At 42.0% G+C, this 20,733-nt stretch overlaps 1 protein-coding gene across 1 annotated transcript in view; it reads left to right on the top strand.

Annotated features, from left to right (window-relative positions):
- The window catches only part of RTTN (rotatin), a 3,641,098-nt gene that overhangs the window by 1,799,050 nt on the left and 1,821,315 nt on the right, over positions 1 to 20,733 (top strand). Inside the window, exon 31 of the mRNA XM_044067142.1 lies at positions 5,069 to 5,288. Coding sequence (XP_043923077.1) covers positions 5,069 to 5,288 — 220 coding nt within the window. The remainder of the gene's footprint in view (positions 1 to 5,068; positions 5,289 to 20,733) is intronic.

Here is a 20,733-nt window from a genome sequence, read left to right as displayed (position 1 = left end):
ATGTTTCCAACTGGGCATTACAATAAATTCAGAAAAATCTGCTTTATTGCCGTCACAGCATACAGTGTTTATAGGAGCAGACTTAGACACCATCAGCATGTCCCTAAAGCTTCCTTCAGAAAGAGTGCTTACCCTACGACAACAAATTGTGGATCTCCTGTTAAAACACAAAGCACCAGCATCTCAGATTCTCCAGTTGCTCGGCATTATGGCAGCAGCGATTATTGCAGTTCCCCTGGCAAGATCTCACATGCGCATTCTTCAGTGGCTGCTATTCACACAGTGGACGTTTCAGGACTTACCAGTGAATCACCCAGTTCTGATAACCAACTCCTTGCAAGGATGATCTTCGGTGATGGCTAACTTCTGGGATGGTGACTATGGGATGTCCCTTTGTCCTCCCGCCTCCAGTTGCAGCGATGACCACAGACGCCTCCCTGATTGGGTGGGGGGGCATTATCAAGGACGGACAGCCCAAGGTACATGGCAGGTTCATGAGGCTCATTTGCACATAAACGTCCTAGAGATGAGGGCGGTTCTCTTAGCGTTGCAGTCCTTTCAAGACTCTTCCTCTAGGCACAATTGCGATCCAGTCGAACAACATGTCCGTAGTCTGGTATATAAACAAACAAGGCGGAACCAGATCTTACCCCCTGTGTCGAGAGGCTCTAAGATTATGGAAATGGGCAGAGTTTACCCAGCGCTTTCTGATAGCAATGCACATCCCGGGGAAATCCAACGTGATAACGAACAAATTCAGCAGAGCAATTCTGTTGTCTCATGAGTGGTCTCAAGAATGAAGTAGCGGAAATGATTTTCCACAGATGGGGACAGCCTTGCTATGACCTTTTTGCTACCCCCACAAACACCAAGTGCAGCGACTACTTTGCCCTGATCCCTCAACAGGGACAATCCCCAAGGAACGCACTCCTTCGCGATTGGCCTCCGGGACTCTTTTATGCCTTCCCTCCATTTCCCAATTCCCAAAGTTTTACAGAAAGCCAGTTTTTTGGGCAGGACACTTATATTAATAGCCCCATATTGGCCTTGTCAAATTTGGTTCCCCTTTCTGAAGCCTCATCTACTGGAGGAGCCTTGGATCCTGGACCCAGTGCCAGATCTATTGACTCACTCAGGAGCTCTTCACCCTTCTCTTCAGTCCTTCAAACTGACAGCTTGGCTGCTGCAATTCCCAGAATCGCCCGGTTACAAAAATTATCAGAAGAAGCTCAACATATTCTTTTGTCTTCACATAAATCTTCAGCCAGGAAGCTTTATCTCAGTAAGTAGAAAAGGTTTTCCATCTGGGCCCAGCAAAATAACATTGACCCTTTTCTGGCTTCCATTTCGGATATATTGGAATTTCTGACAAAACTGTTCAATGAAGTAGCTGCAGCAGAAACCATCCGAGTGCAACTGGCTGCTATTTCTAATTTTCATATAGGTGATTCTGAAAATGGTATTATGTCTAACAAATTGGCTAAGGCCTTTTTGAAGGGTACAATGCACTTAAAGCCACCTATCAGATCCCTTACTGCTCCATGGAATTTGAACCTAGTCCTAGCCAAGATTATTCTCCCGTCCTTTGAACCTGCTTCTTCTTGTGAGCTGAAATATCTTTCTTGGAAGACCATTTTCTTGGTGGCCATTACATCAGCACGCAGAATTTCTGAGTTACAAGCCCTTTCTATTAAGCAGCTCTACTTGATATTTCACAAAGATAGGGTTTCCCTCAGAACAAATCCGTCGTTCTTACCAAAAATTTGTTCTGAATTCACACTTAACCAAATGATTGAATTACCTGTTTTCCTTCCTAATCACTCAAATCAATTGGAATATATGTTTACAAACTTGACGTCCATAGACAACGTAGTTTCTATTTGGACAGGACAAAAGACCATAGAAGGGCTGATCAGCTGTTTTGTCTCCTTTTCAAATTCTAGAAAAGGTGCACCGGTATCCAAATCTACCTTGTCTAAATGACTTTCTGATTGTATATCCTTTATTTACCACGAAGCAGGCATTGCATTACATGACAAAGTCAAAAGCTCATTCTACCAGAGCTGTTTCTACTTCTGTAGAATTTTTGACCAGGCTATCTATTGATTCCATTTGTGCAGCTGCCACCTGGTCAAAGCCACATACTTTTATATCACACTACAAGGTAGACAAGGCCTCTAGGGACAGAGCTTCGTTTGGGTCTGCTGTCCTTAGGCAGGTACTCCCATGAGCCACCCAAGATTATGGTGCTGGGGACGCTACCCATCAGTAAGAATGAAGGCGAGATTGAACAACCTCACATAAAGAAGTTATGTACTTACCATAACGTTCCATGTGAGTTGTTCTTCTCGCCTTCATTATTACGACCCCCCCCCCTACCCCCATCCAGTGTCTGGAAGTTCAAGAGGTTCTACGTTGGTTTTGGTTCTCCTGAGGAGTTTCCTCTCACTACTTGTCTTTATGATTTCCTTGAAATCTGGGATCGATCTTATGCTAGTTGGCAGCAAACAAGATCTGGGGAAGGTAGAGGTGCATTGTGGGGTAGGACTTCGGCCTCAAGCTGTTAGAGACCTCAAGCTTTGCAAATTGGCCAACTCAGAGCCGAGGATTGGCTCCGAACCCATCAGTAATAATGAAGGCGAGAACAACAACTCACATGGAATGTTATGGTAAGTACATAACTTCTTTATTCCTTTGGAAAGTCAGATACACTAGGATTGCAGTAGATAAACTGTACACATCGGCAGCAAGATATGTTCTGTTGGTTGCACATCTGAAATATTATTTTTAGCACTTTCATTTAAAAGGAGTGCTTTTTAGATGCTGATAAGTGTAGGACAGCATTGCATGACATAGAATCCACATTGGAGTCCTTACTTAATTCCTATTTGTTATGGAAAACTAAAATATTGCTACTGTCCAGGTTCTGCTGCATTTTGCTTAAAATAACAGTTATTCTGGGGGAAAAATATTTTTATTAGTAAACAATGTCTGCTGGCTTCTTTATATTAGTTAAATTAAACAGTTTAGGTGAAAAATTACTGAGAAAAATGGACAAGTTTGTGTGGGATTGGTAGAACCAGTTATACACAGACCAGGCATGAGGGGAGCAGGCACCTGTAACTAATTTGTTGCTGTAAAACATTTCATGTAATTATATTTTAAAAAGTGATGGAAAATTGGGGGTTTACAAATTTGTGTAGGTATACCTAGGTAATTTCTTGAAAATTAATCAAGTTTGTTGTCAGTGAATAGGGGAAACTACCTATGTTAATTCAGAAGAGGGTTTTAAGTCCTTAGGTGATCTTCAGAATTACCTTCTTGAAGCAATTCTTTCAGTATAGGTAAAATGGGAAGACCTGTTGGTGTTTGAAATTACAGAGGAACAAAATAATATCTTCCTTAGGCAGGCTGATATTAATTACCTTTGTATTTTACTGAGCAGAATCTTTGTTATAAATTTAAGGTGCCTTGCAGGTCCAGTGCTCTCGGTTATCACCAGTTTTTCCCAGGTTTTCCCTCTTTGCTTGAGTTGCACTCAACAATAAATAGAGGATTAACTATTTATCTTTTGGGGTGCTTGAATTCAATTTTTTTGGATGATTTGAGGGTACTTTCAAACAGATTTTGGGAGAGTGGAATTATCTTGTCAGACATTTATTGCTGGCTCTGCATTATCAAAGCAATTTTGAGCTAAGTACAAGCCAAAGGTACTACCAGCAGTGCTTCTGGCAGGAAAAAAGGCAGCAAGTAAGAAAAGGTGAAGGAAGCAACCCCTCAATGGGAAATTTAAGTAAGTACTATTCTAAAAAGCATATATGAAATAGAAGTGTTTATAAACCAGCTAGAACACAATGTGTGAGTTCCTTCAAAATGGCACCCAGTGTCAGACTTATCTAACTGATCCTTTGTCAAGAGAATCTGGCATTAAGGGTCTGTCATTGGAGTGCATCATGCTGGGGGCCTTCTCTGTTCTTGTCTGTTCCTAATTGAGACCAACTAGAAACTGCACAAGTATATTCAAAAGTGGCACAATTTCCTGTATGTAGAAATTGTATTAAAAGAAATAGAATAGTGAGTTATGATACATTTTAGACTTATTTTTCAGTTTTGTAGCTTATTTCATAGCTGTTTCCTAAGGAAGAGCTTTATTAAGATATCTAGACAATTTTTATTTTTCACTGCTTACTGCAAAAGCAGTGAGCAGTTCTATTAATAAACAGTGTATGGTATTTAAAATGCTATGTACTGATGAAAGTTGTGTTTTTCATTTCTGGACCAGTCTTTAAGCATTGAACCTTATATGTGTTAATTAACAAAACTTCAGTAATAGCAAAAATGGGGTTGGAATGTTGTAATATCGAACACCTAATGATCAACAAGTATTCATCAAAATGCATTTGCACGATTCAATGAATACTTACAGGGCAAAGATGTAATTAGCCAACTACACAATCTTGCCCTTTCCTCCACTGTAGTGCGATCTCGGAGTTGGTATATTTAGTTGGGGGGAGTGTGGGGGGCACAGCTCCCCATATGGGTGGGGTTGTTTTAGGTTTAGTTTGTTCCATTGTACTGCGGGGCAAGTGTTTGTTAGCTCTGTAAGTATTCATTGATTCACAGAAATGCATTCCGATGAATACATGTCGATCTTTAGGTGTTCGATATTACGATATTTCAACGTCGTAATATAGACCCTAAAAAGGACCAGTTGGCCCAAAACTCGCAGTGTTCTGAGGATGGCAGTAGATGACAAAAGCACTTAACCATAGTTTTTAACTTTGGCAATAAAGTTTTGCTGTGAGTTTTGGGCTAACTGGTCGTTTTTACTATTATTGGAGTTTTTTCATACCAGTTCCTGAGTTCCGCTTGGTTTTCTGTAATTAACAAAACTTTATAATTTGTCAAAAAATATGAACTAAATAACTGGTATCAAAAGATTTTCTTTGAGAGATTATCATGTGATTTTAAATATATTTGTATCATGAGCAATGTATATTAAATCTGGCTAATATTTATTTTTCCCAGGAATTGCTTGTTGCTAAAGTTTATTTATTTATTTTCCTAGGAAATGCTTAGTGCTTGCTGGCCTGTTCAGGACAGAATTGTCTCTTAAACTTCTTCAGTGTGTACGAGTTAGTGATGCACCTCATTTCTATGGTCTTCCGTCCCTGGAGAGAACACTCCGAGGAATGGTACATGTAACCGCTTGCCCAGGCTGGAGCTTACATTCTGTAGCAGTCGAGCCATTTTCAATTTGTGTGAAGTACTTGACTAGTCTTCTTGAGGTAAGAACTTTGCTACTTAGGTTACCTGCACAAACTTTATCACACATTATTAAGCTGTTCTTTTAGCGCAAAATAAAAAGGGATGCACATCCAATCAATAAAGATACCTCCCTAGGTGTTTTAATCAAGTGTAAAGACATAATTTTCAATCCTGATAATTTGTTTAGCTTTTTATATATGCAGACTGCCTGTGCTGGTGCTTTTTGAAAATCAGACTTACTGCAGTAGTAGTGGATGTCACAGTCAGCAGAATTCACCCTTTGGGGAGGCATGTGAAGGATTATGGCAGAGCACACCACATGCCATCATCCACATGCATATCTGACTAAGGAATTTATTTTTCACAAAAGCAGAAAAGTGTGATTGTATGCACCAGGAAGGGAGCCTGCACTGAGCATCCTTTTTGCTACACTGAGCTTTTGTCCCTAAAAATGATAGACTTAAAAGTAAATGGTTAATGTTGAGCCTTTTATATTTGTTGGTTTTAAAGGCTGGAGATACAAGCTTACACCCCAGAGGAGGTCTAGACTTTTGTTTGGGGGGATGGTGGCTTCCTCTCACTCACAGAGGCCTTATCAGGAAAAAAGGGTCCAGCAGAGATGGATGCAGTAAAAAGTAATCTGCCATTGAGGGCATAATTTTATGATACCTACCCCCACTCCCAATTAATCTGGGAATAGAATCATCATTCAGTTTTCTGGCTATTAGAATGGCACGAATTTGCCTCAGATTGCATAGCCACAATCACTCATTTTGTCAAAGATTTTTTCCAATTAATGCCTTTTGTAAGATGTTTGTTCCCCATTTAATCCTCACTCGTCTAATATTATCAGCAGAGGGGGTAAGATTATGTCAATCTTCCTTATAGTGGTATTAGTAGAAGATATCCTTTACTGATATGGTTGCATGACAGTGGCTATGTAGTGCAGATAGCTTATCTAGAGCCAGTTAAGGCATTCAACACCATAACTCATTTTGGCTTCACAAGAAAGATGAATGATTTAAAAATAAGTTCCCTGTTTGGTAAAATGAATACCAGACTGGCTAAAAAACAGAAACCATACAGTACAAGTTGCATGTGATTCATTAGAAAGTATGAAGGTGACCAATGTTGTCCTTCATGGCTCAGTGTTGAGACTCTTTTGTATCTAGGCAGGGTACCAGAGCCTCTGGCTTATTATCGTTGCAGAGAATTGCAAACTGGGAGTTATTGTTAAGTCTCCTTCTGGTACCAAATCTCTCCTGCAAGAACCTTGTGAACTCTTGCTGTATGAAAATGGACTAAAAATTAGATGCTAAAAAATGTAGTATTTTCACTTTTGGTAGACAACCCTTCCCTGTAGCATAAAGTACAGCCAGCAAACTACTACAAAACATATTTAGGGACCTTGGAACCTGAGCTGATAACTCCCTATCTTTTGACCATGATGTGTCAATGCTACTCGGGAAACATTACTTAGCACAACTTATCACTAAGGAAGTATCATCCAGATCTAAAGAAATCATCATTCCCTTATATTCAGTATTGATTAACTAGTTATTCAGTATTTATTTTTAAATCTGCACTTAAAGTTACATTTAGTCGAATTTAATCAAAAGTTTGCTTGTTTGTTTGTTTAATTTAACTGTGGAGGCTGCCCACTAAAGTGTGCTAGCCTGTGTAACTAATTTATCACTGTCTCTGCATTTTCTGTGTATTTCTACAAAAAAAAAACAAAAAAAATAATCCTTGTTTTCCCGCCTTTCTCGACTAGTTTAGACCAGTATACAGGCATTGCTGTATTCTGGGCTGTGGTGTAGTTCCTGTGTTGTCCATTACCTTACTTGGATAGAAGGAAGTTTCTTTGCTCACCAGTGGGAGTGGGGAGCCTTGAGCAGCTGTCCTTGGGGGAAGTGACCTCAGCACAAGAAGCTGTAGTAATTGGTTGTTTGGGACCATTCCTAGCTCTTTTGTAGTTCACTGCTTAAAATCCGCCTCTGGGCAATTTTTTCTGGCTATACTGCTCAGACAAGCTCCACGTGGGTTTACAGAGTGGTCCTAGCAGCAAGGAACTCGAAAAAGCGACTACCTTCTGGATTTAAGTATATTTGCTTTTTTTCACTGGAAATAGCTTCTGTTGCTTACTTTAAACTAGCCTGAACTGTTTTTTTACTGATTACTGCATTTATTTTTAAATCTGCACTTAAAGTTACATTTAGTCGAATTTAATTGAAAGTTTGCTTGTTTGTTTGTTTAATTTAACTGTAGAGGCTGCCCACTAAAGTATGCTAGTCTGTGTAACTAATTTATCACTGTCTCTGCATTTTCTGTGTATTTCTACAAAAAAAAAAAACAAAAAAACAAAAAAATAATCCTTGTTTTCCCACCTTTCTCGACTAGTTTAGACCAGTATACAGGCATTGCTGTATTCTGGGCTGTGGTGTAGTTCCTGTGTTGTCCATTACCTTACTTGGATAGAAGGAAGTTTCTTTGCTCACCAGTGGGAGTGGGGACCCTTGAGCAGCCTACCTGTCCTTGGGGGAAGTGACCTCAGCACAAGAAGCTGTAGTAATTGGTTGTTTGGGACCATTCCTAGCTCTTTTGTAGTTCACTGCTTAAAATCCGCCTTTGCACGGCTTTTCTGGCTCTGCCAAGTCTGCTCTTCAATTTTTCCCTTAGAACTGTTCTACTTGCAATCTAAACAGCCTATACTCTATCTGAAAAGCTCAGCACTTGCTCCTAAAGCATTTTTATACAGGTAAAGCACTCTTAAACAAAAGAAAGTACTTCATTCACCTAAATTCTGTTGAGTACACATCTCCCTATAGGTCCTTTCTGACTCAGTTACACAGCAATCTTTTTCACTATTTCTAGCATGTCGAAGGGTCAGTTGCTGGCGTCCTCTCCTTTTCAGCTGGTGAATCTGGGAATCTTGAGGCAATGTTACAATTGCCTCATGTACACAGACAACCCTCTCCTCCTCCCAACAAATACAAATATATGCGAGAGATGCAACTATATAGCCAAACTGGAGGCTGAGCTCTCTCAATTCAGTACTGGCAAGACCAGTCAGGAGGAGAAGGTAACCACGCACACCACAAACCCAGTCTCACATAGAACTATCACAACAGCAAACCAAACACATAAACACACAAAAACATACTCGGAGGCGCTGATTAAAAATCTACCAAAACAACAGAGGCCTCCAAAGCAGACACTCAAGCAGCCACCACCTCAAGACATAGCACACGCAACACATAGTTCACAAAGTCAGTGTGCTAAACAGTCACAGCCCTTAAGGCCAAACAACATGCCAGACAAACTTGTAATAGGTGACTCCATAGTCAGACACACTGACGTCCCGCTCACCAGACTGAACAAGGAAAAGGTCACAGTAAGCTGCCTGTCGGGAGCTAGAATCCACCACATAACACAAGCACTCAGGTCACTCCACAGCAAGTACAAATATGACTCAGTCATTGTACATGCCGGTGTGAACGACCTGAGACGTACCTCCCTGGACTACATGAAAAGAGGCATAGAGGAGCTCTCTGATTATGTAGCCAAGGCCGGTATGACCCTGACCCTGAGCAGCATCTTACCCTCACCAAGAATGATGCCACAGTACAAAGACAAAATGATCAGTTTTAACAATTGGCTTAATTACTGGTGTCATTCTAAGGGGATCCATTGTCTGTCTGCTTGGGATGACATGCTTGACAAGCCACGCTGCTTCGCAAGGGATGGCTTGCATCTGTCATCCCTGGGCTTCCGGATATTGGCCAAGGCTCTTGCCACCCCCATAGTGCCTTTTTTAGGCAAGGCTCAAATGACAAACCTACCTCCCTAGAAAACACAAGTGGAAAAAAACTAAGGGTAATGCTGCTCAATGCCAGAAGTCTAAACCTCAAGATGCACGCCCTCGAAGCCCTCCTCAGTATGGAGAACATCGATGTCTGTGCAGTGACTGAATCCTGGTTCAAGGCTCCTGAGAGCACCCCAGCACTATCAGGTTTTACCTCATATCATGCTTTCCGGCCGCAAAACCTTGGACCGAATCACAAAAGGAGGGGGAGTATCCATTTTCATCAAAGATACCCACACCTCCAGGTTAGTGGCAACGCACGAAGCATCGGAGACTATCCAGGTGCAACTAACCATAGGCAAAACTGCCTTACAGTTTGTAGCATGCTACAGACCACCCTCTCAAACTCAGGAACCCCACACAGCCTTCCTGAAGACACTGGAGAGTATGAATGTCTCTCCAAATACCATCATTTTGGGAGACTTCAACTACCCAAACATAGACTGGGAACATTACTCAAGCCCCAGCACCCTAGCCCAAAGGTTCCTAGAATTCATAAACTCAAATGCAATGGAACAACTAGTCACCATTCCCACAAGAGGAGACAATATACTAGACCTGATCATCACATACATGGGGACAAAATGCTCCACACCAGAAGTATATCCTTCTTTGGTAAGATCAGACCATAAATTAATCTCACTGGAAATCCACATCCCGCCCCCACCCCCTGCACAAAAGACCACAGTGAAGAACTTCTCAAAAGCAAACTTCACACTTCTTCAGACTGAAGTGGTATCCTTCAAGGCCCCTGGGCCAGTGGAAACCACAACCCACACTGCTGAATCCTTTGCAAATGCCTTCTATGGGCACCTTCAAGAATGCATGGATCATGCAATCCCAAATAAAACCAAGACCCATTCCCTCAAAGGCAGGCGCCCGGTCTGGTGGACCCCAGCCATAAACAAACTTTACAACAGGAGGAGGAAGCTACTACATGACAGAGCAAAATCCCTAAAAGGGAAGACGTCTCTGATCAGTACTAGCAAAAAACTACGATCACTCATAAAATCATCCAAGGCCAACTTTGAGAGAAAAATCGCAAAAGACACAAAAGACAATCACAAGGCCTTCTTTAGCTATGTTAGAAACCTGGGTGGAAACTCCCAGATATGCTCAGAGTTAGTCCAAAATGACACAAAATACACTGAACCCACTGATATTGCCAACATTCTGGCAGACAGGTTCAGTGCAAATTTCTCCTCCCCCTCCCCCCCAAAAGGAGAAATAACTATCCCAGCAGAGTGTAGCCTCCCTAACATCTCAGATGCCCAGGTGAGAGCTGCCCTCTCTAAAGCTAAAAACTCAGCATCAATGGGACCGGATAGTGTCCCGGGCTATGTGCTACATGAACTCCTAGAGGAACTAAACCCACACATAAGGCTGCTGCTTAATCTTAGCGTTACTACAGGATACGTACCCAAAGAGTGACGTACGGCAACAGTGGTCCCACTTCACAAAGGCGGTGCTTCTACGGACCCTGGAAATTACCGCCCCATAAGCTTGATGAGCCTGGTCTGCAAAGCTATGGAGAGGATCATTATGGAACTCATAAACAAAGACATTGGGGACCTACAGACATTGGATTCTACCCAATTTGGCTTTGTCAAGGGCAGATCCTGCCTTTTGAACTTGGTCGACTTTTTTGAAACAGTCACTAAGGCCATTGATGAGGGTAAGGCAGTTCATACAGCCTACCTTGACCTTGCAAAAGCCTTTGACACAATACCCCACTCGGGCATCATAGACAAACTCATCAGCTTAAATGTAAACCCATATGTCACAAGATGGGTTGCAAACTGGCTCAAGGACAGAACCCACAGGGTCAGAGTTGCTGGAGCTATGTCAGACTCTAAGCCAGTCACAAGCGGTGTCCCACAGGGCTCAGTCCTGGGACCCCTCTTGTTCGGCATTTATTTTTCCGAGGTACAGGCAAACATAGGAGGATTGTGGCTGACAAAGTTCGCAGATGACTGCAAACTGGGCGCCATAATTGATACTCCATCAGACACAAACATCCTTCAGAGAGGCCTCATAGAAATGGATAATTGGTGCCAGAGCCATGGCCTTAAGCTGAACGCCAAAAAATGTATAGTCATACCCTTTGGGAAAAACAAGGTACCGACAAATTACCACATAGGCGGTAATCCATTAAGTAAGGAAGAGGTAATCAGGGACCTAGGGACCCAGGTTGACAGTAACCTCTCATTTGACACTCACATTGCCAAAGTGGTTAGGAAGACCTTCTATATTGCCCACCTTATCATGAAGGGTTTCATATCTAGATCAAGAGAGGTCATTGTGCCCCTGTACTCTTCTCTTATCAGGCCAATGATTGAGTACAATGCCCCATTTGGGATGTATCTCACCCGACACCTGCAGCAGTTGGAAAGACCCCAAAAGTTCCTCACCAAGAGGATAAAGGGTCTTAAACATATATCATATGCTGCCCGACTGAAAAAACTCCAGCTCTGTTCAGTCGCATACCACCTACTCAGAGGTGATCTGTGCCTGACGTACAAGGCCATGTCCAATCCTGAATTAATGGACATGCTCCACCTCAGAAAATCCAAATCCATCAGAGCCACGAGAACAAGTGACTTAAACCTCAACACAGAAATAAATAGGACGTGCTGGAGGGACAGATTCATAACCCAGAGGCTCCCTACACTCTGGAACAGAATCCCAGTCCATGTTAGGCAGAACCCCTCACTGACTCTATTCAAGAGAAATCTCGACGAGTGGATGGGAGATCGTAGGTTTACCCCGGAGGTCATCTCTGTGTCACTACTAGACAGAGGCATAGTAAACTAAACCCTAAAAGGGCATAGTATTCTCATCCTAAGGGGTGGTGTAAGCCACATACACTCTGGCTAGGCTTATAAATGCCTTAGGGCAGATAGCCTAGTACGAACCTATAAACCTATAACATCACCTGTGGGAGTGTACCTCACTAAATATATCAAACAACTAGAAAGGTCAAAGATTTTTGTAGCTAAGAAGATTACATGCCTAAAGACTGTAAGCTATCCAGAGAGGCTGAAAACACTGCCCCTTTATTTAGTATCTTACAAATTTTTGAGGAGAGAAATATGCCTAGCTTACGTTGCCATTGGAGACCTGGTTGCACTTGATCTCCTGCAGCTCAGCAAGTCTAATATTTCCACTAGCACCAGAATCTGGGACCTAAATCTTCACCAAGGTCCCAGATAAGGTGGGGAAACAAGTTTATCAGACAGAGTTTCAAAAGGTTTGGCATAATGGTTAAATACTTTACCTCATAGACACAGGGTACAAGGTCTGATTCTGAACTTGGGTTATTGGTTAGGCTTTAAATGGTCCTTCAGGGCAGTTAGACAAGTATTCACCTATGAACTTACGAACGCAATTGTGTGCAGAGCTTATTGTTAATGAAGCCACATATACTGAGCCAGGAGATGTAGCAAACCTACTGGTACACAAATTTAACTCTAACTTTACCATCTCTCCGCCCTCAACCTCTTGTTAGGAAATACCATAAAATATAACCCCTGTACTATCACTAGGGAACAGGTCCTCAGTACTCTCTTTAAGGCCAAGAACACTGCATCGATGGGCCCAACAATATCACAGGATGCCTTCTAAATAGCATGAAACATGACCTGTCAGGTGTTGTGGAATCACTGTTTAACAATACCCTCCAAACAAGCGTCATGCCTTATGGAATCGCCTACCGACACTAATAGTCTCCAAGAAGGGCTGACAGAAATAAATTGTGTCAGAGCCATGGACTAAATCTAAATGCTAATAAATACATAATAGTATCCTTTGGGAAGTCATCCACCTTTTGTAACAGTCATATTGACAAGACACCCCTAAAAGTCGACCCAGCAGTGAAGGGACACGTAGGCAGTGATCTAGGTATTGACCACATGTCTACAGTAGTCAGGAAATTATTATATGTTGTGCAACTTAGAAACAAAGATATGGCATCCAGGTCCAAGGAGGTAATTGTTCCACTATATTCAGCAATCACCAGACATATCACGAAGTTTAGTGATCCCCTTTGATATATATCTAACCAGGCAAATCCAACAGGTAGAACACCCACAGAGATTCTTCACTAAAGGAATACAGGGCATAAGTAACATGTCCTATACAGGCCAACTAAAAGCTGTACCCCTGTATTCTGCCTCATACAGGCTATTGAGTGTAGATCTGTGCCTGGCATACAGCGTATTGTTGGAACCCACCCAGATGAACATCCTCCGTATCAACAAAACAAACTGCACCAAAATTATCCTTTCTAAAGAATTAAACCTTGCCTATAATATAACTAGAACCTGCTAGAGAGGACAGGTATGTATCCCAGAGACTACCTGTTATCAGGAAGAGGTTCCCCATCCATGTGAAACAGAGTTCCTCTGTAACCCTATTCAAGTGTAACTTGGACAGTGGGATGGAGAACAGGAAATTCATCCTTGGTTTAGCACCTTTGTCTCTCATGGACACAGACACTCTGTAAATGTTTCATCTCCCAAGCCTCTGCTTGCAGTTATAAAGGGTGCCAGTCCTTGTCAAAGTTTTGGGATGCTTGGCTAGGCTTAAAAAGATCCTAGTGGTTGTTAGACTAATATACACCTGTGAACCTACAAAATCTAGTTGTAAAGAAATAGTTTAGTAAATAAAAATAGCAAATGTTGTGTAGTCAGGCATTTTTATCCTGGAGATTCAGAAAATTGCAGATGCTAGTATGATTTAGATGTAGTTTGACAGTCTTAAAAGTAAGGAGGTTATTTGTTTGTTGGTGAAGAAAGTGTTCTTCCATAGTTTTGTTGTGCTTACTGAAAGTAAGGAGTCCCCATGTAATTTGCTGGATATTTAGGATTCTATTAGGTGTTGGTCCTTTGAACCAGGACTCCATTTGGGTTTGTAAAAGATTTATTATATTAATAATTGCTGGGATGTTTGAGGGATGTTGTAGAATTTTATGTGCCATTATGCACTGTTTATATGATATATGGTGTGGTAATTCTACCAAGTTCGTTCTGTGTAGTAGAATACTGTGATGGGTTTGGTTTGAGAGACTGGATGCAAATTTACTTATTTTATTATAGCACTGTTCAAGCTTGTCCATTAGTATAATTTGTAGATTAGTGAAATTTGTAGATGCATAAAGCAATTTTGGAAGGAAGTTTCTGGAAAACACAGTCAAGTGTTCAGCAGCTGCAAGCAGATTTGATTTTATTTTAAATTCATTAACCGGTATAAAACACTCATACCATTGGACCTACTGTAGTCTTGGCCTGGGGTAAACACAATAGTTACATGACATTATATACAGAGTGAATGACAACATGCAATATTCGCAACTTGTATACAAAGTAAATATCACATAGTTGGCTTGGGGGGGGTAAAGGCAATAGATAAATGACATTAAATACAGAATGAGTGGCAAAGCATAATATATGCATGCATTATATACGAAGTGGAAATCAAAGTTGGGAAGCTTTAAGAATCACAGTCAAAAGCAGTGTCAGAGCAAGATATGTAGAGGGAAGAAGGTTAAGAAGTAGAGGTTAAGTTATATGACCAGAGAGATAGCAGTTGCATTTTCCTAGAGCCTTGAAATATGCTATTTCTGATCAAAAAATTATGTAAAAGGAATGATCTGTAAGAAAAGAATAGATTCCCACAGTTTGGAACCAATGACTGAGTAGGCATGGTCTGTGCAATGAAGCCTAGTTTAGGGGGGAGATCTGGAGGGGGTTTGCAGCAGAGTGGCTAAGACTTCAAAGGTTATATAGTTGCTACATCTTTGAATAGTCTGGAGGCTGATGGGGGTATCATTCTTGATACATTTAAATAGTTGAGGGGCAAGTAAAAAGTCAGCATGCTATCTCAAGGTAGGCAGTTAACTTTTTTTCAATGGTTTTGCTGTGGTGTTCATTTCTTGGGGAGAGATTAATGAATCTGCAAATGGTGTTTGAGATGGACTAAATGTTTTTACATTTCTTTTAGACGCTGCAGGAATTAGGAGGAGACCAATGGCATTTCTCTAGGGTCTGGATAGAAAAGAGGAGATTCTATTAGTTCAGAATATGAGAAATTTGATTTGTGTGTTTGTGTGTGTAGTCCAGATGAAATTGAAAATTTAGGAAGGGGTCCAACCAAACCCCCATGGTATTTAATTGTATTTGAATCAAGTGACATTTTCAAAAGTGTTAAGATGATTCAGGTTTTGAATTGGTGGCAGAAGTGTACTTTTGCCTAGTGCCAAAAAGTATTGCTTTTGTTTTAGAGGAGTTTAGGAATAATTGTTTATCACTGGCCCATTGAATAAGGACAGGAAAATCAACCCGGAGTTCAAGTTCAAGAGAAGAGACAAGTGGTTGGAGCAGAATAGGACCATGTCATCACCATGGAATCCTAGATAAACTTACTAAGCTGGGCATTAATCCCTACGTCACTCGATGGATTGCCAACTGGCTTACTGACAGAACCCACACTGTAAATGTAGCTGACTCCATATCCAGCTCCAGACATTTGACAAGTGGAGTACCTCAGGGTTCAGTCCTGGGACCACTCTTGTTTGGCATCTACTTCTCTGAAGTACAGGCCAACACTAAGGAACTCTGGCTAACAAAGTTTGCAGATTACTGCAAACTGGGAGCCATTATTGAATCCCCAAATTATGTGGATACTCTACAAAAGGGCCTTACAGAAACAGATGCTTGGTGCCAGAGCCATGGGCTCAAGCTCGATGCCAAGAAATGTATAGTTATCCCCTTTGGGAAAAAAACATGTACCCTTGAATTACCACATAGGTGGCAGTACACTAAACACCGAAAGTGTGATAAGAGACTTAGGGACACAGGTGGACAGTGGTCTCACCTTCAATAACCACATCGCCACAACAGTCAGGAAATCCTTCTATGTGGCACACATCATCACTAAGGGCTTTTCATCCAGAAAAAAGGAGGTCATTGTCCCACTGTACTCATCCCTCATTAGACCCATTATAGAATACAACGCCCCATTTGGTATGTACCTCTCAAGACATCTGCAACAACTGGAAAGGCTGCAGAAGTACCTCACTAAAAGAATCACAGGCCTAAAGCAGTTGCCCTATGCTGACCGCCTTAAAAAACTCCAGCTATTTTCGGTTGCATATCGTCTACTCTGAGGCGATCTCTGCTTAACATACAAAGCCATGTCAAACCCAGAGCTGTTGGACATGCTACACTTAAAGAAATCCTAATCCCTCAGAGTCACACGCTGCAGGGATCTAAACCTTGTCATCACAATAAATAAAACATACTGGAGGGATAGGGTTCTGACCCAGAGACTCCCCAGACTCTGGAATAGACTGCCCATACATGTCAAGCAGAGCGCCTCCTTGGCCCTCTTCAAAAGAAATCTTGACGATTGGATGGGAGAAAGGAAATTCACCCCAGGGATCACGTCAGTCGCCCTGCTAGACAGGGGTCCAGAGAAGTAAATAGTGTGGGAAGAAATAGCTAGGGAATTGTTATGGCTAGGCTTGTATAGGCCCTAGGGCTGATTGCCTCGTACCAACCTATGAACCTATAGCGAAAAATGGGGCAAGTCGAAAGGAAGTTTGTTAATGTAGATAGGAAAGAAGAGATATGCCAGGAGTTGCTCCTTGGGGGCAAATATTTACAGAGGGATTGATGTAGAGGTAGGTGAACTGAAATTCACTGAGAAGTGGCTATTAGGTATTTTTTGAATTAGGGTAGTGTGTCATCACTAATGCATATTTAAAGGTGACGATCTAGTGCTAGGTGAATTGAGTGATTGACTAGACCAAACGCTGTGGTGAGATCAATAAATGTAGCTACAATAATTGGGCCTTTGTCCATTCCAAGAAGAATTTTGCCATTGAGTGTCCAGATAGATGTGGCTGTACAGCAGCCATACCAAAAGTCATGGTGCTTTTGAGAGAAAAGGTGGTATTGGTTAGGGTTTTGAGTGAGTTTCAAGTAAATTAATTTTTTTCAGAATCTTTCCTTGGGTAGGGAGAAAAGAAGTGGGCCAAAAGTCTGATGGCTTGGAGGGATTGGGTTTCTTAGGCAGAGGTTTTATGAGGCATTTCACATATATTAGGCATGATATTAAGTGTAATACACAGGTTGTAGATCCAATGGACTTATGATGTTTTTTCTGCTGTGAAAAATAAACCATGGTTCAAGGTTGTCTGTACCTGGTGGCTTTCAAGTTTAATCTGTTCAAGCAGAGTGTGGCTCCCTTGGATGTGATTGTTCTGAAGTAGAATGAAGGGACGTATGGAGGGAAAGTTGGAGTGGCCGATACAATTTGGAATTGGCAAGAGACAGGGATGGGAATGTTGCTGAAATGAGAGGAAATTAGAGCAGAAAGTTGAGAGGGTGTGGAATTCATGTAGGGAAGGGGAAGACAAGCAATAGACAGCTGAACATGGTTAGAAAAATACAGCTGTACTTTTCCTGTATTTGATTGTACATTGCATTGCATAACGCATTGATATGATGTTGTCAATCTTCATTCATTCCTGACAGTTAGGTTTCGGTTCTGTCTTTGGAACCGACTCGGCCATTGTAAAAAGCTTGTGCCAGCCAGAAACTCTCGAGCTAAGTCTATCCATGGTGCCTCTCTTCGTTTCCCTTCCGATCTCGTTTGCAGAATAGATTTTCAGGACGCATCAAGCCGTGCTCTCAAGCTAAGTGCTTTATTTTTCAATATTTTTTTCTTTCTTCTACACACCTCCTCTCTCTAATATTTCTTGGTCATTTTATATTTCTGTTACCTAATTAGTGACTATCTGTGTGTGAGTGCTGTTTTTACCTGTTTGGTATTTCTTCATTCCCATAGCTGGTATAGGCCCCTCCCTTCCCTCTGGTAACTCTTAAATACCATTGTTGGTAGTTTTTTCCCTTTTTCCCTTTCTTCTTTACCCCTTTTGAGTATTTCTCTTGCTACCATTCTTGGAATGCTTATAAAAAAAAAAACTGTTTAACTTCCCTTGATTTTCACTGTTGTGTGTGTGTAATCGCATGAACAACTGTTTATTACATTTTATAATTCATCTAGCAATGGCTGAGAAACGGAAAGGTACAACTAGCTTTAAGCAATGTGAGAAATGTGGCAGAAAGATGCCCAACTCCGATGGGCATCTTTCTTGCGTTTATTGTTTGGGGGTGCCACACTTGGAAATTCTGCCTCCGTGCGAACTCTGTAAGGATTTTAGTGGCTGGACCCTTGCAGAGCTTTGCAACAGATTGACCCTCAAGGGGTTGTTAAAAAAAAACCCTTTTCAGAGGCTTTGTCTGAGGCACAGGTGTCAAAATCTCCCAAAAAAGAAGCAAAAAGAGGAGCCACTCAGTCCCAGCATCTCCTCAGTCTGAAGAATCAAAATCATCCAAAGGCCATGATGTTCTTCATCTCACATTGCTGCAGTCATAACACTTGGGTAGTCCGCTGTCCCAGTCGGCCCGAATACCAAAGTATTAGGCTGGCGTCGGTCAGAGGCGCATTAGACTGACGTCAGTACGTCAAAGTACAAATGCGCATGACCGACGCCATTTTCTCAGTCTTTTTTGCCACGTGGTCCGATGCAGAAGCAGTTTTGCGAGTGCAGGTTGGCGTTCTGAGATTTTCCGAAGTCGGAGTTTCAGACCGAATCCAAGTTGGCTAAGTACCCCGTTGGGGAATATTTTGGTTTTTTCTTGCCTCAGTATTTTACCGGATGTCAGAAAAAGTGAATAACTGTATTTCTTGTGGGAAACAGATACCTCATAGGGATTACCATACCTTGTGTATACCTTGCTTAGGGCCTGAGCACGACGTTGTTGGCTGTCGCTCTTCTGCTAGGTTTAACAAACGCACTATTAAGAGAAGATTAGATTGTGCCAGGTTAGTTTTTGGGAAGCGGTGTAATTATAAAATGCCGTCGGATGCTCCGACGCCCGCTTCGTCAAAAAAGCGCAAGGACAAAACCGCTAAGCCTAGGCTGGAAGAACCGTCCGTACCGGACGTCGGTTCTTTAGAGGGCTCGGTGGAGCCACAGGTTCAGCCAGAAATCTCTTTAGCATCCCAGGGAGAGACTTTATTGCTGCAAGATGTGACCTCTCAGGAGGTAGGCCAGGCGGAAGGGGCTTCTCAGGTAGCTGTTCTTCCCTCCCTTCCTAAGGTAGTTAGGCCCTCCCATGCTGTTTCCAAGGCTTCTCCCAGGGGCAGGCCAGGTTCTGTTTCAGGTGTTACCCCTAGTTCTTCAGGGTCTGTACCTAAGAAGCATATGCTTAAGATGGCAGAAGATTTAATTACAATGATTAGAGGTTCTATGCCCCCTCCTGATAAGAGGCCTAGGGTGGAACCTGAGCTTGGAAGTTTTGAGCAGTATTCGATGCTTGAGTCTTCGGCTGAAGACTTGCAGGAGTATTCTCCTTACTCTGATTCTGATGTAGATGATTCTACTCCTTCTGCTTCTCCTCCTGAGGATTTTTCTTTTTCAGAGACTCTTCATTCTATGCGGGAGCATTTTAAATGGGAAGGCCAGGATTTCTCTGATTCCAGGAAAAGGCTTAGAGAATTTTTATTTCTACCTCAGCATAGGCCTTTAGCTATTCCTCCTGTTCTGAATGTGGTGGAAGATGTTTTGCAGAGGCTTCTCTGAATCCAGATTCTTTGCCCCCTGCTCCAGTTAAACCGGATAGATATTATAGGGTGCCTGAGGCTCATAAGTATCTTTTTAAGAGTCCTAGGGCAGACCCAGAAACTGTTTCTCAGGGGCCTAAAGGTGTTAAAGCTTCTGTTGTTAACAATCCTGTTCCTCCAGATAAAGAGGCAAGGGCTTTGGATAGATGGGGTAAGAAAGTGTATACTTCTTCCACTTTAGCCATGAGGGCTTTGAATTGCCAGTTTCACATGTTGAAATACCAAAATTATCTCCTTTCACAATTAAAGTCTAAGGTAGATGCTTTGGCTGAAGGTATTGAGTGTAAAGAGTTGCAGGATTTGGTTCATGTTTCTGAACAGGTGGGTAAGCATTCTTTGCAATGTGGTTTTGATGCTGTACAGGCCTCTTCGAGGGTGGCTGCTACAGGTTCTGTTCTTCGAAGGCACGCCTGGCTGAGGGATCAGAATTTGGCTGAGCATGTTAAGACAAGGATTTTAGATGCTCCTTTACAATCTGATGTGTTGTTCGGTTCGCCTGTGGAAGCAGTTCTAAAGAAAATGGAAGACAAGGCTAAGTCTATGCAGACTGTTAAAGATTTTTTGCAGGTTCAGCCTCCAAAGTTTAGTAGAAATTGGCCTACTAAGGGGTGGACATATCCTGCTTATGATTCCCAGTCTAGGGGTAGGTCTAGACGTGGGAGGGGCAGAGCTCAGGGTTCTTTTAGGCCTAGAACAGGGAGTTCTCCTGCTCAGTCTTCTGGTGAGGGCAGGGGTCAGTCCTTTCGTAAACAGACCCAATGACCTGCCTTTTCAGCTGCCAGATTCTTCTCGGCTGGCAGCACCTTTGGGAGGAAGGTTGGCAATTTTCAGAGAAAACTGGAGTTTAATTACCCAAGACAGATGGGTATTGGATGTCATTTACCACGGTTACAGGTTTTATTTTCATA

Source organism: Protopterus annectens, chromosome 3.part1 (genome assembly GCF_019279795.1).
Source record: "Protopterus annectens isolate FY-2018-M chromosome 3.part1, PAN1.0, whole genome shotgun sequence".
NCBI classification, from domain to species: domain Eukaryota; kingdom Metazoa; phylum Chordata; order Ceratodontiformes; family Protopteridae; genus Protopterus; species Protopterus annectens.
This window is presented reverse-complemented; position numbering and strand designations above follow the sequence as displayed.